This window comes from Delphinapterus leucas, chromosome 14, assembly GCF_059928025.1.
Source record: "Delphinapterus leucas isolate spDelLeu-1000000601 "Yukka" chromosome 14, BTC_Dleu_Yukka2, whole genome shotgun sequence".
Classification (NCBI taxonomy): Eukaryota; Metazoa; Chordata; class Mammalia; order Artiodactyla; family Monodontidae; genus Delphinapterus; species Delphinapterus leucas.
Genome location: NC_143142.1, coordinates 11244264 through 11263523, shown reverse-complemented (window position 1 = coordinate 11263523; position 19260 = coordinate 11244264). Strand labels below are relative to the sequence as shown.

Below are 19260 nucleotides of genomic sequence, written 5' to 3'. Positions count from 1 at the left end.
AACCTGAGGCGGCGGGGAGCTCACAGGTTAAATGGGAGCCGCGGTAGAGGAATGAAGGGGCTGAGTAGGAGTAAAAGTGTAGGATGAGAGAAAGGCGTCAGCCGCCGTGCTTAAAAAATGGGAACCAGAAAAAAAAAGCCCACCGGAAAATGGAGGGTGAAAACATGAAGGTGCCGCGATTAAAAGGGGCGGAGAGCAAGGGGCAGCCAGCCAGAGAAAAAGAGGGGTCAAAAGTGGTGGGAGGGTCCAGAAATGGACAAGCTGGGTGAACGTGGGTGTGACCCAGGAAGCCTGAGGGACAGCACGGAACAGAAGTGAAAAGAGGCGGAGGTAAAATGAGGTGCTGAGAAAGCAGAGGCTTGGATTAAACACAAACGGGACATGAAAATGGAGGGACTGGGTTAAAAAGAACATGGGGGACTTCCCTGGTGGCACAGTGGTTAAGAATATGCCTGCCAGTGCAGGGAACATGGGTTTGAGCCCTGGTCCGGGAAGATCCCACATGCCGCGGAGCAGCTAAGCCCGTGCGCCACAACTACTGAGCCCGCGTGCTGCAACTACCGAAGCCCACGCACCTAGAGCCCATGCTCTGCAACAAGAGAAGCCACTGCAATGAGAAGCCCGCGCGCAGCAATGAAGACCAAACGCAGCCTAAATAAATAAATTTATTTTAAAAAAACAAACAAACGTGAAACTGAGGTGAAGGTAGGAATCATGGGTTTGGTTAAAAAGGAAGTTGAAAACGGGACAGCTTTGATTAGAGCTTAGGAAGCTTGGAATGAAGTAAAGAAACGGGAGAGATGAATGACCCAAGAGAAAGGCCTAGAACAGGAACAGGGAGTGGAGTTGGGCCACCTCAAGTGGGAGGTGAGGTGACACATTCTGGTGACTACAATTAGCTGAACCCTGTGAGAAACTCCAAAACCACCAACTGCTACAAGGACCCGACAGCTGATATAAATTGTCTTTTCAGACAGCCCATCAGTCTACTGCTCCATGACAACTCCTACCCTAGACCTTTAATATTAGAAAGCATTCAATCTGACCAACGAATACCCTGGTGGTCCAGGGGTTAGGACCTCGCGCTTTCACTGCCAAGGGCACGGGTTCAATCCCTGGTCAGGGAACTAATATCCTGCAAGCCGCAGGGCATGGCAAACAAAACAAAAAACAATCTGACCAGGGACTTCCCTGGCGGCGCAGTGGTTAAGAATCTGCCTGCCAGTGCAGGGGACATGGGTTTGAGCCCTGGTCCAGAAAGATCCCACATGCCGTGGAGCAACTAAGCCCATGAACCACAACTACTGAAGCCCGCGCACCTAGAGCCCGTGCTCTGCAACAAAAAGAAGCCATGGCAGTGAGAAGCCCGCGCACTGCAACAAAGAGTAGCCCCTGCTCACCACAACTAGAGGAAGCCCACGCACAGCAACGAAGACCCAACGCCACCAAAAATAAATAAATAAATAAAACAATCTGACCAAAAAGAGGCGTGTGTTTGAGGGTATGTAGCAAGAAAACAATGGAGAACAAATTTCTCGAGGAGTTTAGGAGAGATGAGAGGGTGGGTAGGATCTACAAGTCGTGGAAAAGAATAACACGGCAAGGAAGACAATATTGTTACCAATATTGGGAAAGCTAATTAAAAAAACAAAAATTGTGGGCAGCAAATCCACTTCCCCAAATCTTTCAGTTTATTAATCAGGTCTAAATGAAGATGACTAAAGCATTTATTTAAAAATAACTTTATTCCATTATCTTAAAAAAATCCGTATTATAACCTCAGAATGAATTTCTCCCAACCTCGCCTCCACACCAATTATTAAAATGTAAATAATGCAGAGGGATCTGTTTTGTTCTTTTTGCAGCAGTTCCTGGCCAGGACCATGGTGAGAAATACCGGTTGGCACATGTTGCATCATAATAAACTTTACCCAGCAAGGATGATTTTCCAGGTTTCAGTGCCTGGGTTAGGGAAATTTTCCATCATGGGCTTTCCTGCTGCAATAATAGGGTTGGTGTGTGCTTGTGAGACTGGGAGCTGCTATCAAAGCCACAGGATTAAGACAGCCCCTTTCCCAATGTCCACCAGGTTTTGAGGAAAAGGAATGTCAGCTGCGATGGCCTGGAAGTATTTATCTTCCTGGTTCTGGTAAGTATATCTCTTCGTCTCCAGTTCACAATACATTCAGATAAGATTTTATTTTAAAGCACAATGTAACAAGTTGGACTTTGCCACAGAAAGTCTGTAACCCGCTGTCAACGTACTGGTGGAGTTGGGGATGGGTCATCTTAAAGAAAAGAAAAAAAGCCCTAATTCTTTAAAATCCTTAAAGCTTGAAGACCCTCCCAGTACCTCAGCTCTTAACTGACCCAGCAATATTATCTGTGCACACAGGGCTCAGATATAAGTGACAACAATCACAGCTCAGCTGGACAAGGGTTAATAATGTTTGGCACCAAGACCCTGAAGCTCCCATTTACTAGTGGAAAAATCCTGCCTCGAAGATTTCCCTATCATTTGGTGTGCACGCAGGAGAAGAGGAAGTCGCAGGAAGCATCTCAGTGATCTTGCAAATCATTCTCTGCATTCCCAGCTAGGGATTTTTTTTTTTTTCCTAATAGTTTCTTTGCTGTTTCCCTTTTTAAGTATGGTCGCCTCTGCAGGGTGGACTGTTGGATCCAGAGACCAGCTCAGCGTGCAGTGAGTTTAAACACAACCTGTCAAGTATCCGTTCTGAAATGACACTAACTTAGACTGGTTAGAGTGGTTAAGAATGTGAGGTTCCACGCAGCGAAAGACCCAGCCCAACAAGAGAACTGCAGGTCACAGCTATCCCTGACGGGTAGACATTGGAGCCAGCCTCTGACCTCCCCAGTGTTCTGAGCTGGGGACAGGGCTCACTTCTAGTGACTCCCTCAGTTTAGTTCCTTCATCCAAGAAAGTGGACCTGCTCCAACCACACCTGCAAGGTAACCCTGCAGGTAACACACTTCTCATCTTAGGAGTCCCAAGTCCTGTTATTGGAGAGGGAAGTTCCCCTTTAAGTCATGCCCATCAGAGCAGGATATGCAACATTGAAGGGTACAAATTCAAGTCAGATTTTCAAGTTTAGCACACATATTTTACACCCTTAGAAGGTCCCTGACATTTAAGAGATTAGGATGAAATTAGAAAGAAAAAAATCTCTAAACTGTACAGGGAACAGCAGCAGCTTAAACTCATCATATGTTATTTTCATTCAAAACTTAGCATTATTGAGCAGCGTATCTTCCTTAAGAAGTAGGAAGGAAACAAGCTTTCCCATTCCCATTTCCAAGATCAAGAAACCAAGGCCAGACGACCTGATCTACTCTGTTACAAAACATTTCTCCTTGCCTTTTTCAAAGCCACAGGAGAAAGGAAGGATGGGAAAGTCTGAAAGCTAATAGTGCATCACCTAAGAGGCTTTTCTAAACATGAAGCTCTGGAAAATCCGAGATTCTAATGAAAGGCGCTTCCTCTTATCAGCCCCTACCTCTTTTGAAAAGAATTCTATCTCCAGGAAGGCAAAAATCCCCAGGAGAGCGCTGATGATGCCCTGGTCTGTAATATTCTACAGAGAATGGAAGGCCCAGGCAGCAGTTTGTAACTGAACAGTTGACATTTTTCTTCTTCCGCTAAGGAAGGCAAAGGAGAAGATAACTAACATCTACGGAGCACCTCCGAGGCACGCTCACACCCTGAAGTACCTTGGTCCCCACCATAACCCTGTAAGATAGGTGTGATTTCACCCATTTCACAGATGAAGAAATCGAGGCTCAGGACCTGCCCAAGCCCATGAAACAGGTAAGGAGCAGAGTCCAGATTCAAGACCAGGTGTTTCCGACTCAAAACCCGAACCAAAGTGCCTCCCTCGGATTAGGATCAGTAGCTGACCCCCCTCACCTTTTCCAGAGAGCTGATGTGTGCCTGGTTCCTCAGCTCACCTGGGCAGTGAAAAAGGAAGTGTCCTTATCACCCCACAGTATTCCCTTGTGTGCTGGGGCGAGCTGGTTACAGACCTTTAACAGTGACAAAGGGCGCCGAGGCCAAGTGCCTCCCCCATCTCAGCATCAGTCAACCTGGAGAAAGCCAGGGGCACAGCGACAGGGGCACCTCAGATACCAAATGCAGCTTTCCCCCCAACACTGCCCGTTCCAAAGCTTTTCAGCATTGTTGAGAAAACTTACAGTAAATCAAACCAATTTAGAAAAAAGAAGAAAAAAGGAAGGAAAGATGTGTGTGTGTTTTCCTTTTTTTTGCTGAGAGCCACAAACCGTTTTCAGCCCTCAGGCAGGGATGCAAGTCAAGTGAAGCACAATATAAAACTCATCTTCGACGTAGCTTTCCAAGCTTTTGAGACAGGATAACAAAGGACAGTTGTCTTCCTCAAACTGGCCTGTCTTCTTCTTGAATGATGTCACTCTGCTGCTCACTGCTGTCATCTGTACAAGAGGGAAAAGTAGACCCAACTCTGAGTAATCTCAATAGGGGCGACTCTGTTTCTGTATCAGTTTTCTTTCCTTTTTTTTTTTGGCCACTCCATGTGGCATGTGGGATCTTAGTTCCCTGACCAGGGATTGAACCCATGCCCCCCTGCAGTGGTAGCGCAGAGCCCTAACCACTGGACCGCCAGGGAATTCCTCCCCCCTGCAATCAGTTTTCAATCACCTCTATTTCTAGACCTTTACTGATGACTTGGTGGAGGAGCAGGTGGGGCAGGGTGTGTATCCCCGCTTTTACCTGTTCTTTCCACTCAAAATCCTCTGACATGCTTGACATTGCCCACCCTCCACACTCTTGGTTTCTGCCATTCCCCTCGCCTGGCCCACCCCTCCTTTCTGCTTATTCAAACTTAGCTGTCCTGAAAGACATGCCTCATAGTCCACATCTTCCATGAAACATCTCCCAACCAGTGCACCCCTCAGGGCTCTCATCTTTCTCCTGAGGTTCTGTGATTTGTAAACGTACCATTCATCAGGCAAGGAATCAGATTCCTTCTTGCCAAAGCTCCTCTACTGCTGTCGCAGGGGGTTGGTTAAATCTTCCTTCTGTTTTCATTTCCCCCTCGTGTTTTAGTCTGTTTGCCCTAACTGGTCTCTTAAAGCCCTTTACCATCCGTCTTTCTTTTCTAGTGCCTGACAGTACCGATCTGTGCCTTTCCCAGAGCAGGCCCTTGATAAATATTTGTCCATTTAATTAGCATGTAGGTAGTTGATAGGAGATTCTCAGATTCTAGATTAAACTTTAACTGTCTTTCCCAACCTTTAAAAGACAGACCCTTGGAGATTTCTTCCAGGGAAGCCCCCCACAACCTCGCAGAGAGCTTCTAAGGACAAAGAGCTTACCCTGCAGAGCCTGGAGTCCATTGGCCATCCAGTCCACATTCCCATTCACCAGTGCGGTCACTCTGTGGATGTGGCCGTACTTGGTTACTTCTTTTGGAGACTCGTCCCTCTCACTTGCTTCCTCCTCTTCCTCTTCTGCAGCATCTTCCTCCTCCTCCACCTCTTCCTCTTCTGAATCCACCAAAACCATGACATCACCCATGTCTTGCCTCCTAATTTCCAGAAGGGGAGAAATAATCAAGAAGATACCCTGTTTTCTCCAACTTCAGCCCTCGCTGAATAGGAAACACTTGGTTCTTTGCAGCCCCTTTGGTAACATGGAAAATTCTTCACGTATTCAACTTGGTTGAGTTGTGAGATGACAGTGCGACTGTAACCTCGCAGAGAGATGCTGCCGAAGATTTGTCTAGATAATTGTATCTTGTGCTGGGTGAGTTTTAGCGCTCCACCTCTCCCCACCCTGCTGCTTCTCAGGCAGATGACCTCATTGTCCCAAGCACCCACCATTTCAGCTCCCCTCACAGCACGTACACAGATGCTCTGTTCCTTTCCTGAAATGCCCTTATTTCTCCTGCACTTACTGAAATTTCTCCACCTTGTCATTATTCAAGGCCCAAGTAAAATCCTCTGCCTCCCCCTGAAGCCTTGAACTATGACTGAATTTGGCGTCCACGGCCAGCGGTTTGGCACTGAATTGTTCTCTAGTTTGTTGCTAGTTCTGCCTGCCCAGCCAGACTGTACATTTCACGGGCCAGTCACAGTCCTAGGAGCATCACATTCTCATTTAATCCTTACAGCCCGCCTCTGAGAAACAGATGAGGAGACAAAGGCTCAGAGAGGGTCAGGGATTTTCCAGGAGCCACGGGCTTGAAGGGCAGAGCTGCCATGTGAACCCAGGTCCATTCATTCCAAAGCCTTTTCCCATTATGCCAAGCTGCTCCCTTCTGTGAAAAATAAGCCTGAGGAATGACAGATTCATTCCAGAATGACCCTCAAAAACAGGGCTGTAAAGGTAACACTTTCCGTTGAAAGATGGTCCCAGAACAATAAAATCCCCTCATTATGAACGATGGTCCCAGAACAATAATACCCCATAGTTATAAATGGATAAGAGGAGCAAAGAGAAGAGTTCTTTGCTCCCACCCAGAATCTCCTTAGGAGGCTAATTCATAAGTTCCATTTAGTTGCTTTTCCCCTACTGAGGTTTCCTTTTGGGAGGGGCTTCTGGGCATGCTCAGACTAGTCTTCCAAAACATGCTGTGAGACTATGACTTCTTCCTTTTAGAAAAGGAAAACTAAATAAAACAAATGCGTGAATGACTGGGCTCAACATGTACATGCTGTCTTTATGCCTCAGTGACAGTCCAGCAATGTGCCTGGCCCTGAGGTCTGACGTTGTAAAAAGAGCACAGACTTTGGAATCGGGTCAGGCCCAGGTCTGACTGCAGGCACGGCAGCTCACTCCCTGGATGAGCTTGCAGAAGCTGCTTTTTGCTTCCCTGAGCCTCCCTCAACTTGTCTGGGACACGGAGACAAGAGCAGCACCCTGAAGAATTTATGACGGGGTTGTAATAATGCCTGAGGAAGCACCAGCCCCGTGTCTGGCCTGTGGTAGGTCCCCAGTGGCGGTGGTCATTATTGTTCTTATGAAACATTATAAACAAAACGTCAGTGAAGACATCATGGAAATAGATTTTTGATTTGAGTCTAGGGAACACTCACCTGAAAGTGCTTCCTACTGAAAGGAGAAAGGAAAAAACATTAATATCCAATAATATCCACTTCGGCCTCACAGAAATTTCTAATCAATCTAACATTTACAAAAGAATGGACAATGAGAAAACTGACCCAACACGAGAGATGACAGGGTGTTCAGGCATGGTTCTTAGGTGCTTCATTATTGCACATCTGCACCTAATTTGGAAACCTCTCGAATGGAGCTTCAGGTGGGAGTATAACAGGGGCCACCTTCCCCCACCCACACCCTCTCAAGAAGCCTGAGAGAGAAGCAAAGGGACCCAGGAAGCCCTTACCGTTCCGGGAAGCCCTTACCTTTCCAGCAGAACACAGGGCTGTAGTACAACAGAAGCCCAGAGATAATGGCCAGTCCCAGCAGAAGGAGGCTCACGATGGTGCCCACAATTCCCCCGATGTTTACAGGTTCTGCAAAGACAAATCATACCCTTGACTCGGCCACGTGATACAAACAGCTAGGAGGGCAATACCTCCCCTCCTCTGCCTGGATCCTACTCTTATCTCGGTTTCATGACCTTGGGCAAGGCATATGACCTCGCTGCAGAGCAAGATAAAGATCTCATTTTCCTACTTCAGTTTGTGGGAATCAAACAAAGCCTGTGATGCAAAAGAATACTGGACGGGGGCGTGGTGGTGGGATGAACTGGGAGATTGGGATGACATATATACACTCATATGTATAAAATAGATAACTAATAAGAATTAGTTATATAAAACTAATTTTATATAAAAATATAATTTTATATAAAAATATAAAATTCAAAAAAATAAATAAAAAGTAAAAACAGAAAAAAAAAAAAGAAGAACATTGAAAAGTTAATATCTCTGTGTCTCTACCCATCAAGACTGCTGTTAAGGTCATAGTAATTAAGAGTGTGAGTTATTGGTGCCACAATGAAGTGATCAATAGAACACAATAGGGAGGGTATTCCCTGGCAGTCCAGCGGCTAAGACTCTTAGGACTTCCCTGGTGGCGCAGTGGTTAAGAATCCCCCTGCCAATGCAGGGGACATGGGTTCGATCCCTGGTCGGGGAAGAGCCCATATGCCACAACTAAGCCCATGAGCCACAACTACTGACCCTGCGCTCTAGAGCCTGCAAGTCACAACTACTGAAGCCTCCGCGCCTCGAGCCCGTGCTCCACAAGAGAAGCCACCGCAGTGAGAAGCCTGCTCGCCATGACTAGAGAAAAGCCCGTGCGCAGCAACGAAGACCCAATGCAGCCAAAAATAAAAAATAAATAAATAAATGAATTTATTAAAAACAAAGGCTCAGTGCTTCCACTGCTAGGAGCGCAGGTTTGATTCAGGGAAACTAAGATCCCGCATGCTGCTTGGGACGGCCAAAAATATATATTTAAAAAAAGAGAACAGAATAGGGAATCCAAGAACAGGTCCACACACAGAAGGAAACTTGATATAGGACAGACTAGTGAGTAGAAGAGGAACTCTTCAGGATGTGGTGCTAGACCAAATAGTTATCCAAAATGGGGGGTGGAGGAAACTTGATGTCTACCTCACATCATTCACAAAAATCAATTCTAGATGGACTAAAGAGTTAACTATGAAAGGCAAGTGTTAAAACTTTAAGAAAATATGGAAGAATACTTTCATGACCATAGGATAGATAAGGATTTCTTAAGACACAAAAATTGCTAATGATATAAGAACAGATTCATAAAGTCAACAACATTAAAGTAAGAATGTCTGCAAATCGAAGGATACCATAAAGAAAACAAGAAAGACAACTGAAAGGAGATATTTGTAGCATGTAAAACTAACAATTAGCATATGGAATTTCTAAAGAACTCCTATATATCTATAGGAAAGGGGAAAACGTCAAAAGACACAATTATGTATTTCGCAGATGAAACATAAAGAGCAAATAAACATATGAAATAATGCTCAGCCTTCTTAGCAATCAGAGACATTCAAATTAGAACCACAGTGAGATTTCATTTTACACCTACTTGACGGGCAAAAATCACAAAGTCTGTGGGTGAAAATGGGGAACAACTGCTGTTGCAAATGGAAATTGGTATAACCACTCTGGAAAGTAATTTGATGTTATCGCATAGATAAAAATGCACATAACCTAACCTTCATTTCTACTCCTTGTACAAATATTCTAGGGAAATATTTGCCTGGGGACCTGGGTATATGTACACAAGGGGCTGGTAAAAGGTTTCCATAGCAACACGGTTTGTTCATCGCAACAAAAAAATCAGAAGCAGCACAAACATCCATCAGCAGGAAAATCAATAACTTAGTTGTGGAGTAGTGATACAACAGAAAATTATACAGCAGTACAGAGGCACAAAGTATAATTATACACATCAGCATGAATAAATTCTGGAAACAAAATGTGGGATAAAAAAGGCAAATTACAAGAGACTACACTTGTACGGTAACAACCATTTTTCAAAACTCTAAAACAAACAATATATTATGTAGAAATGTGTACGTATGCAGCATATTTTTTCTTAAATAAAACATGAAACTCAGGATAGTGGTCACCTTTTTCAGAAGGCCCAGGATAAGCCTGGAAACAGGCCTACAGGTAGGGTTGCCAGATAAAATACTGTGTGCTCACTTAAATTTGGATTTCAGATAAACAATGAATAGTTTTTTTAGAATAAGTATGTCCCAAGCAATACTGGGGACGTACATTAAAAAAAAACTATTATTTGTTTCTCTGAAATACAAATTTAAGTGAGCATCCTGTTTTCTTAGCTGGCCACACTAGCCACACTCTCTGCAGGTAATTCCAGCAGTGTTGGCACTGTTCTGTATCTTAAGTGGGATGTTATTTTGCTATTATGCTATTTTGCTTAACTGGGTGTTCATTTTGCTATTATGTTTCTCAGCTTACATTTTATATATATATATAAATTATATCTATTTTATACATGTATGTATTTTATTTTAATATATATATTTTTTCCTTTAGGATGTAACAGATATTAAATAACTTTTTTATCCCTATGCAAATGTTAGAGATTTAGGACTGGACAATAATTTTCCCATCCACCTTGTCAAGCCACAGGGAAGCAGACAGGCCTTCTCCCAGATGACAGTGACCCACATGTAGGAAGGCACCAAGCTGTCCCCATGATGATGCCAGGTCCTCTGAAGCTCTCGGCCCTCCTCCTCCTCCGGGGCCACTTCACTCACCTTTCACGCTCAACCAGATGTCCACCTCCCTCACCCCCACGGGGTTCTCAGCCCGGCAGACATAGTAGCCCTCGTCCAGGTCCTGGGAGCAGTTGCGGATGGTGAGGGTGGAGCTCTGGCCACTCTGGGTGATGAGGTGGTGGCTGCTGGGCTGGATGACGACCTCCGGCTGGGTGAGGTTGCTCAGCCACAGGATCTTGGCTGGGGGGTAGGCTCCAGACACTTCGCAGGTGAGCGTCACACTGCCTCCCACGAAACAAGTCTTCATGGGCTCAGAGAGAAGGGAGGGGCTCCCTGACCATCAGAAGAAGGTAAAGAAAGACAAACGTTGAAGGAGATTCAATCGGTGGTCTGAGAATTTCAAGAATATTACTTCTTCCAAACAAAGCAACTCCAGAAACTTCAGTACTGCACCTGGTCTCATATAATAATAAAAGCTAATATCTGCTGAACACTCAATGGGCTAGGCACCATTCTACTTATTAACCCAATTAATTAATAATTCTCACAACAATCTTGTTATCCCCATTTTGCAGATGGGGAAACTGTGGCACAGAGAAAGTTAAGTAACTTGCTCAAAGTCACATGACTAAATAAGTGAGCAGCTAGGATTTACGGGGAACAAATGTCCTGGTTTGCGCAAGGCTGAGGGGGTTCCCAGGACCTGGGGGCTTTCAGTGCTAAAACTGGTGAAGTCCCAGGCAAACCAAGATGAGTTGGTCACTCTATGTAAGAATGGAACCCAAGGAGTCACGCTTTTGTGGTCCACATCTCCTTACTTCTTATGCTGTAAGCTTCTATGTATAATAACCATACTGATGAGATAAGATATGGGCACACAGCCTGACAAGGGTGTTCCAGGGGACAGAAGGCAGCTGTATTAGTTTCCTGTTGCTGCTGTAACAAATTGCACAAACTTAGCAGTTAAAACAACACAAATTTATCCTTTTATAGTTCTGGAGGTCAGAAGTCCGAAATAATCTTGCAGAACTAAAATCAAGGTGTTGGCAGAGCTGGTCCCTTTTGGAGGCTCTAGGTGAGAATCCATTTCCTTGTTTTCTCAGCTTCTAGAAAGGAGCCACCTGCATTCCTTGGCTTGTAGTCCCTTCCTTGAATTACTCCTACCTCTTGCATCTGTCATCACTTCTCACTACTGCATGTGACCCTCCTGCCTCCCTCTTATAAGGACCCTTGGGATCACACTGGGCCCACCCAGATAACCCAGGACACTCTCCCCATCTCAAAATTCTTAATCACAGATGCAAAGTCCCTCTACCATGTAAGGTAACATTATCACAGGTTCTGGGGATTAGGATGTGGACATCTTTTGGGGGCCATTCTTCTGTCTAGCACAGGTCTGTCCTAGAAAACTCAGAATGTGGCGTCCCTGTGGCCTTGGGGTCTGATTTAAGTGGGACACAGGGAGCTATGAGGTCTACTATGGCGATCTACTTGTATCCTTTGCAAGAGAAGCCTTTTCCCAAAATGCACACCCTCTTGGGAAGGGTAGCAAATTCATCTTGGGAGGATTTATGAAATCCATATTTTCAGCAGCTGAGGGATACAGAGCAGCATGTTGGGTTCCTGCCCTGGAGAGTGAAACTACACGCTTCCCCTTGGCCGTTGTTCCAAGAGAGAAACTAGGGTTTCACTGCTGGCATCTGCGGAAGGGGGAAGGGGCAAGGGGGTGGGGGTGGAACAACCCAGAAGCCTCTCTCTCTAGGTCAGGTTAACAGAAGAGAATACCCCAAACCTGGTTTTGCTCAGAAAACTCACCTGCGGACACTCCTTCTTGGATCAACTGTCAGATTCCCCCCATGTTGCTAAATCACTCCTTCCCCGCTTCATGGTTAACCAGAATTTCCTTTAGGGTCACAAAGCCAGCAGCAGTGACAAGCCTCATCAGTATGGCTGTATTTGGGGGTCCCAAACCAAAGTTTGATAAATGGCCCCCTCCTCCTTTATTAAAAGCAAAACAAACAATTCCCCCAGTGCACCTCCCCTGAACCCCAAACAAACATCATGTACTTTTGCCAGACACAGCACTCACCCCTCAGACAGCTGTGTCACCATCCAGCTAGTGTGGCACCTATAAATTCAACGAGTTTCACTTAAAGGGATACTGCGTCAGGGGTGGGGCAGGTGCTGCTGGGCCCTCACAGATCTGCAAGAGGCCGACCACATGCTGGGGCGGGGCTCTGTAACAGTAACACCGCAGCTTATCATAGGCTGAGTTGGCGTCTTCAGTTTAGAGGCTACACACCATATAAAGAGAGATCTGGGGAGTTCCCTGGCCGTCCAGTGGTTAGGACTTGGTGCTTTCACTGCCGGGTGGCCCAGGTTCAATCCCTGGTTGGGAAACTAAGATCCCACAAACTGCGTGGCACAGCTGAAGGAAAGAAAGAAAGAGAGAGAGAGGGAAGGAGGGAGGGAGGGAGAGAGAGAGAGAGAAAGAAGAAAGGAAGGGGAGGGAGGGAGGGAGGAAGAAAGAGAAAGAAAGGAAGGAAGGAAGGAAAAGAAATGAAAGAAGGAAAAAAAAGGTAGATAGATAGATAGATCTGGGCAGCAGAATTCCCCAAAAGCATCACTTTTCATCAGCTTGGGGGCTACACTGCCCTGGATCCCTGAGGTGGACGTTAGCATTACACTTCAGGGTTGTACTAGTCCTTTCAAGTGGAATGATCCAGACACCCCTCGCCTGCAAGGGCCTTGCTACTCAAGGTGTGGTCTTCGGACCAGCAGCACCAGCACTTCCTGGAGGCAATTAGAAACGCAGATATTGGGTCCAACCCAGACCAGGAGAGTCAGAACCTGCATTTTAACCGGCCCCCCCAGGTGACTTGTATGCACATCCAGGTTCGAGTGCCCAAGAGGGAGGCGGGGAGAACTGGACGGCATCAGAGTCCGAGAAGGGTCCAGGCTCTGTGCTTGCTTCCTGTGCTCCTGGAATTGGGAAAACTTCTGGTCAGCTCCCTTCTCCAGACACATTTCTTAACCCTGAGCACATATTTAGATTCAAATTATTGGTCAAGTCTCAGGGGTCACAGGAATAAAGACTTAGGCAAGATCTGCAAATAAAATGGAAGGGTAAGGGCGAAATAACACAACCCCACTAGCTGCCTCTGCTAATTTCACCCTCTCTCAGCATCGGTCCATCATTTATTCACTTCCTGGGACTTACTGTCCATAACACACTTCAGACGTCCTCATTATGTACCACTCTGAGTGTGTATACTGCTTTCTATTTGCAGTCTGGGCAAGTCGGCTGCCTCTGTTTCACCATCGGTAAAATGGAGCATCCTCCCCAAATTCATGTCCACCTAGAACCCCAGAACGTGATCTTATTCGGAAATGGAGTCTTTGCAGATGTAACTAGTTAAGGTAAGGATCTCAAGATGAAATCATCCTGGATTGAGGGTGGGCCCTAACTCCAAGGACTGGTATCTTATAAGAAGAAGAGAGGCCACAGGGAGACATACACACAGAGGGGAAGGTCACGTGAAAACGGATGCAGAGACCAAAGTGATGCAGCCACAGGCCAAGGAACACATAGAGCCATGAGGAGCTGGAAGAGGCCAGGAAGGATTCTCCCATGAAGACTCTGATGGGAGCACGGCCCTGCCGACACCTTGATTTCAAACTTCTAGCCTCCAGAACTGAGAGAGAATAAACGGCTGTTGTTTTAAGCCACCAAGTTCGTGATACTTTGTTACAGCAGCTCCAGGAAACTAATTCTGAGGGATAATACGAGCTCTCAGCTCACAGGGTGATTGAGGACTGAACGAGATACTGTGTGCAAAACACTTGGCACCTGCACTCTATCTGCACTCAGTAAATGTTAATGTCACCATCGCGGTTGACCCTTGAACAACATGGGGGTTGGGGGACCAACCTGCGAGAAATCTAAAAATCCACGTCCTGCTCTCTCTGCCTCAGAAGCAAAGGAATTGATAAATGACTCGCCCAAGGACAGGAAGCTGAAACAGTTTGGATAGAATCAGGACTCAAACCCTAGTTCTTTTGCTTCTATATTCTATGATCTCTAATCAGACACAAACTTTTCCCCACAGTGAGTTAATTTAAAGATCTGTTAAGTGAAAATACAGATACAACATTTATTGAAAAAAATTCACATGTACACAGAACCACGCAATTCAAACCTGCGGTGTTCAAGGGTCAGTTGTATTTGTGATATTGTCATTTCCTGCTCCACATTGGCCAGACTTCTCTCTCCAAGTAAAGTTTAAGTCCTTTAAAGGCAAAGACTCTGTATTCCTCCACAGTACCTGGAACCATGCTGAGCACCTAAATCCTACCCAAAAAGATTTGCTAGATCATGTGTGGAAGGTCACCAGGAAAGCAGTCAGCACTACCTGGATAAAAGCAAGGGCGCTGGCGTCAGACCAGCCTGGCTATGTTTTGGCTCCGTCACTTATGAGCCAACTGATCTTAGGTAAATTAGTTCACACATGTTATCATCTGTAATTTGCAGGCTACTGTGAGGATTACATGGAGTAAGTTAATAAGAAAGAGTCAAAGACCTTCTGAGCGCAGAAACCTAAAAGAACAGGACTGAGAGGGGACTTCCCTGGTGGTCCAGTGGTTAAGACTCCACACTCCCAATGTAGGGGGCCAGGGTTCGATCCCTGGTCAAGCAACTATCAATAGATCCTGCATGCTACAACTAAGACCCTGTGCGGCCAAATAAATAAATAAATGAATATTTATTAAAAAAAAAAAAAAAAAAAGGGCTTCCCTGGTGGCGCAGTGGTTGGGAGTCCGCCTGCTGAGGCAGGGGACACCGGTTCGTGCCCTGGTCTGGGAGGATCCCACATGCCGTGGAGCGGCTGGGCCCGTGAGCCATGGCCGCTGAGCCTGCGTGTCCGGAGCCTGCGCTCCACAACGGGAGAGGCCGCAACAGTGAGAGGCCCGCGGACCGCAAAAAAAAAAAAAAAAAAAAAAAAAAAAAGAACAGGACTGACAGAGGTGAAATTTTCAAAATCAGAAACTGCTCATCACTAGCAGAAATGTGGTTTAGGAGCCAAATATGCCAGAGAAATATCTATAACGTGCATGACAGTTCTATGAAATTAACTGACTCTTATGGAATAATAAGAAAAGATGAACAAGCCAATAGAAAAATGGACAAAATATGAGCAGATAATTCACAGACAATATATAGGAAGTCAGTGCGCATATGAAAATTATCAACTCCACCAGTGATCAAAGAAAACCAAATGAAAACAATATGCCATATCCCAACTAGCAAACAGGAAAAAACTAAAAAATTAATAACACTCGATGTCGGTGGAGATACTGGGAAATGAGAGAGTGACTGCTAGGGTTTCTTTTGGGGGTGATGGAAATATTCTGAATTAGAATGGTGATGGTAGTATAACATTGTGAACATACTAAAAAAAACAATGAATTATAAACTCTAAAATAGTGAATTTTAGGGAATTCCCTGGCGGTCCAGTGGTTAGGACTCTGAGCTTTCACTGCCGAGGGCGCAGGTTCGATCCCTGGTCGGGGAACTAAGATCCCACAGGCTGCACGGTGCGGCCAAAAAATAAAAAAAATAGTGACGTTTATATTATGTGACTTAAATCTCATTTTTAAAAAATGGTCCCCAAACCAATTGGGTCGGATTTGGCCCATGAGGCATAGTTTACCAAGCCCTGTCCTAGGGCAGAAAGAGAGTCTTGGTCCCTTCTGTTGCCCAAGGCCAGGTATGGTACCTGACACAGAGGGGACAGCCGGAAGCAGTGTGCTGAATGAGTCAGTGAGAAGGGTGAACCATCTGAATGCCACTTGCCTGGGAAAACAGGCACCTGCTGACACAGCAGGGCTCACTTCTCAGCATGTCAGCTCTCCACAGCTGCACCTCTGAGGACTACCCTCATAAACTGTGAGGACAACCTCACCAGGGCCAACACAACCCAACACGCTCTGGCCCTGGCTTACTCACTGTACTGGTTTCCTGAGGCTGCTGTAACAAAGTACCACAAACGGGGTGGCTTAAAACAACAGATATTTATTCTCACAGCTCGGAAAGTCTGAAGTTCTAAATCAAGATGCCAGCACCTTGCCCTCTATGAATTCCTGGCCCACAGAAATCGTGAGATAATGACTGTTGTTTGAAGCCATTAAGTTCTGGGGTAATTTGTTCCATAACAGGAGATAACTAGTAAATGAACCTTGTCTGTCTTGTTCACTGCTCCATCTTCGGTACTTAGAAACCGCAAGGGAAAACCAGCTTGGACTACGACCAAGAAGTTTCATTAAGCATCTTTAAAGTTTGAAAGGAATGGATGAAGAGGGCATTTGGGGTTAGCAGATGCAAACTAGTATATATAGAATGGGTAAACAACAAGGTCCCGCTGGAGAGCACAGGGGACTATACTCAATATCCTGTGACAAACCAGAATGAAAAAGAATGTGAAAAAGAATGTGTGTGTACATATATTTGTGTGTGTGTGTGTGTGTGTAACTGAATCACTCTGCTGCAGAAATTAAAACAATACTGTAAATCCAATATACTTCAATTCAAAAAAAAAAAAAGCAAAAGGAAGGAAGAAATGGAAGGAATTCAGTTCACTCCAACACCCTGGGATTTCTCTCCCAGACCTTCTTTCAAAGGGTTGTCCCAGAAAAGAGGAAGGTGAGTGGACCCCAGAGCCCCAGGACAAGGCAAATCAGACTTACTGATCTGTACCACACAGCTGGCTCCCAACTCCGGCCCCACTATGTGGCTCCCGACACACTTGAACTTCTTGCCGTCCAACAGCTGGGGCTGGTTCAGCATCTCAACCCCCAGCTTTGACATCCCCATAACCACACCTCCTGGCTCTTCTGTCCACAGGAGGTCTGGGTCTGGGTATCCTCCGGCCCAGCGACAGCTGAGCTGCAGCGTGAACAATCCTGGCGGCAGCTCTGCCCAGCACTGAGGGGCTGACGGAGGGGGCGCTGCAAAACACCAGAGGACGTGGCCTTAATCACAGACTAAGATGAACCACTGGGCTGACCCTATGGGTTACAGAACCAGGGTATCAGAGAAACGTCAACCCCAGTTAGTGCACTTTGAGATAGCTCCTAGCACAAATTAGTGCCTGACACAAGTTGGGTTTCCTCGGCTGGGTGTTAAATCTTGGAAGAGATTTGCATTTCTCACTAGCCATGTGTGGCTATTTAAATTTTCATTAATTTAATTACAAATTTATTTCCTCCACCAGACTACTCACATTTCCTAGTCATCACACATGGTAGCTATTAGGCCATACAGAAGAGAACATTTCCATCATCACAGAAAGTTCTACTGGGCGCTGCTGGTCCCTAGAGGGAGTTGCAGGAAGAGGGAGATTTATCCATCCCCAAACCTCAACACACACCTTTTTTTTGCTATGTGCAAGTACCACTTAAAAGAATATATAAAAATTTAACAAATTACAAACCTGTTGTAACCTATGTGTTCATAATTATATATAAAATAATATATATTATATATGTATGTAGATAGTATATATATTATGTATGTCATATACCTTTATATATTTTATATAATACATATAAATAGAAATTTGGATCTTAATTTGTAGATATGTGGCATGTAAAAGAAAAATTATTGGAAATATACCAAAATGATGGTTAGAGTACAAGTGATTATTTTCTTCTTTCTTCTCATCTGTTTCCTACAACAAGCACATATGACTTTATATACGATAAATGTCATTTATGATAGACAGCATTGAGACTTACAAAGGCTCTGAATAACGTATAAAGTAAGTGTGTCATTGCCCTCCCTGCTAATTGTCGTTCTCATGCTCCCTTTGGTTAGCATGGATTAGGAGTGCACCCTGTGTTTATTTCTACAGTGGTTTTCCTCCACTAAATGTGTGCATAGGTGCATTGGGTTGTTGTTTCTTCACCTGAAAAATAAAGATTCATGAACTATTGGTTCTTAACAGCGCTAGAGGGCCTGTGTTCATGGAGAGCGTGACAGCAGATGAATGGATAAACAAATTGTGGTAGAACCATACAATAGATACTCTTAGGCCAAGAAATGAAAGCAAGTACCGACACAAGCTACAACAAGATGAACCTTGAAAACATGATGCTAAGGGAAAGATGCCAGTCCCCAAAGGTCATATAGGGTATGATTCCATTTATATGATATGTGCAGAATAGGCAAATCCATAGAGATAGAACATAGACTGGTGGTTGCCAGGGGCTGGGGGAAGAGGGTATGGGAGTGACTGCTTCACGGATATGGGGTTTCCAATTTGGGGTGATGAAAATGTTTTGGAACTAGATAAACGTGATGGTTGCACAACACTGTGGATAGACTCAATGCCACTGAACTGTACATCTTAAAATGGTTAATGTTATGTTATATACTTTCACCTCAATTAAAAAAAAACTTTAGACCTGGCATTAATTCCCCTCTATGACTCACAGGGACTCTCCTGTACTCCTAGTTAGCAGTGAGCTTCCAGAAGAGGCAACACTCTCTTTGACACGTGTACGTGTGTGTCGAGGGAGCTGCAGAAGCATGTTAGAACCTGTGCATCAGGTAAGTCTTTGTATACAAAGGGGAGGCACGAACACACAGTTCACGAAGGGTCAAGGTGAAGGAGTGGGGGAGGGGAGCACTTCTTACGCACAGTAGACCAGGAGCTCGGTGGTCACCTTTCGATGTCTCCCGCCGAGCATGTTTGTGGCCAAACAGCTGTAGTTCCCTTGAAGGTTCTGTGACATCAGTAACAGCGTGAAGCAGCTGGCCGTCAGGTTGTTTCCGAAGGGCTCGGTGCTAGAATCCGGGGCCCGGAACCACCACTCAACCATGGGCGGAGGCCAGGAGCTGCTGCTGCAGCAGAAATCTACCCGGGAGCCCTTGGCCGCATACAGCGTGCCGTTGGGGAGCCTGCCGGTGCTGGAGATGTTGACCGCAACGTGATAGGGGCCTCCT

General features: G+C 45.4%; 1 protein-coding gene across 2 annotated transcripts in view; it reads right to left on the bottom strand.

Annotated features, from left to right (window-relative positions):
• Positions 1-650: 650 nt before the first annotated feature.
• VSIG10 (V-set and immunoglobulin domain containing 10) overlaps positions 651-19260 on the bottom strand; it is a 37642-nt gene continuing 19032 nt past the window's right edge. For both annotated transcript variants that reach the window (XM_022598029.3, XM_022598031.3), the window contains 7 exons: positions 18956-19258; positions 17001-17261; positions 10296-10589; positions 7420-7530; positions 7090-7105; positions 5368-5579; positions 651-4464 (listed from right to left, as the gene is read on the bottom strand). In XM_022598029.3, the coding sequence (XP_022453737.1) occupies positions 4409-4464; positions 5368-5579; positions 7090-7105; positions 7420-7530; positions 10296-10589; positions 17001-17261; positions 18956-19258 (1253 nt within the window). In that variant the 3' untranslated portion in view covers positions 651-4408. The remainder of the gene's footprint in view (positions 4465-5367; positions 5580-7089; positions 7106-7419; positions 7531-10295; positions 10590-17000; positions 17262-18955; positions 19259-19260) is intronic.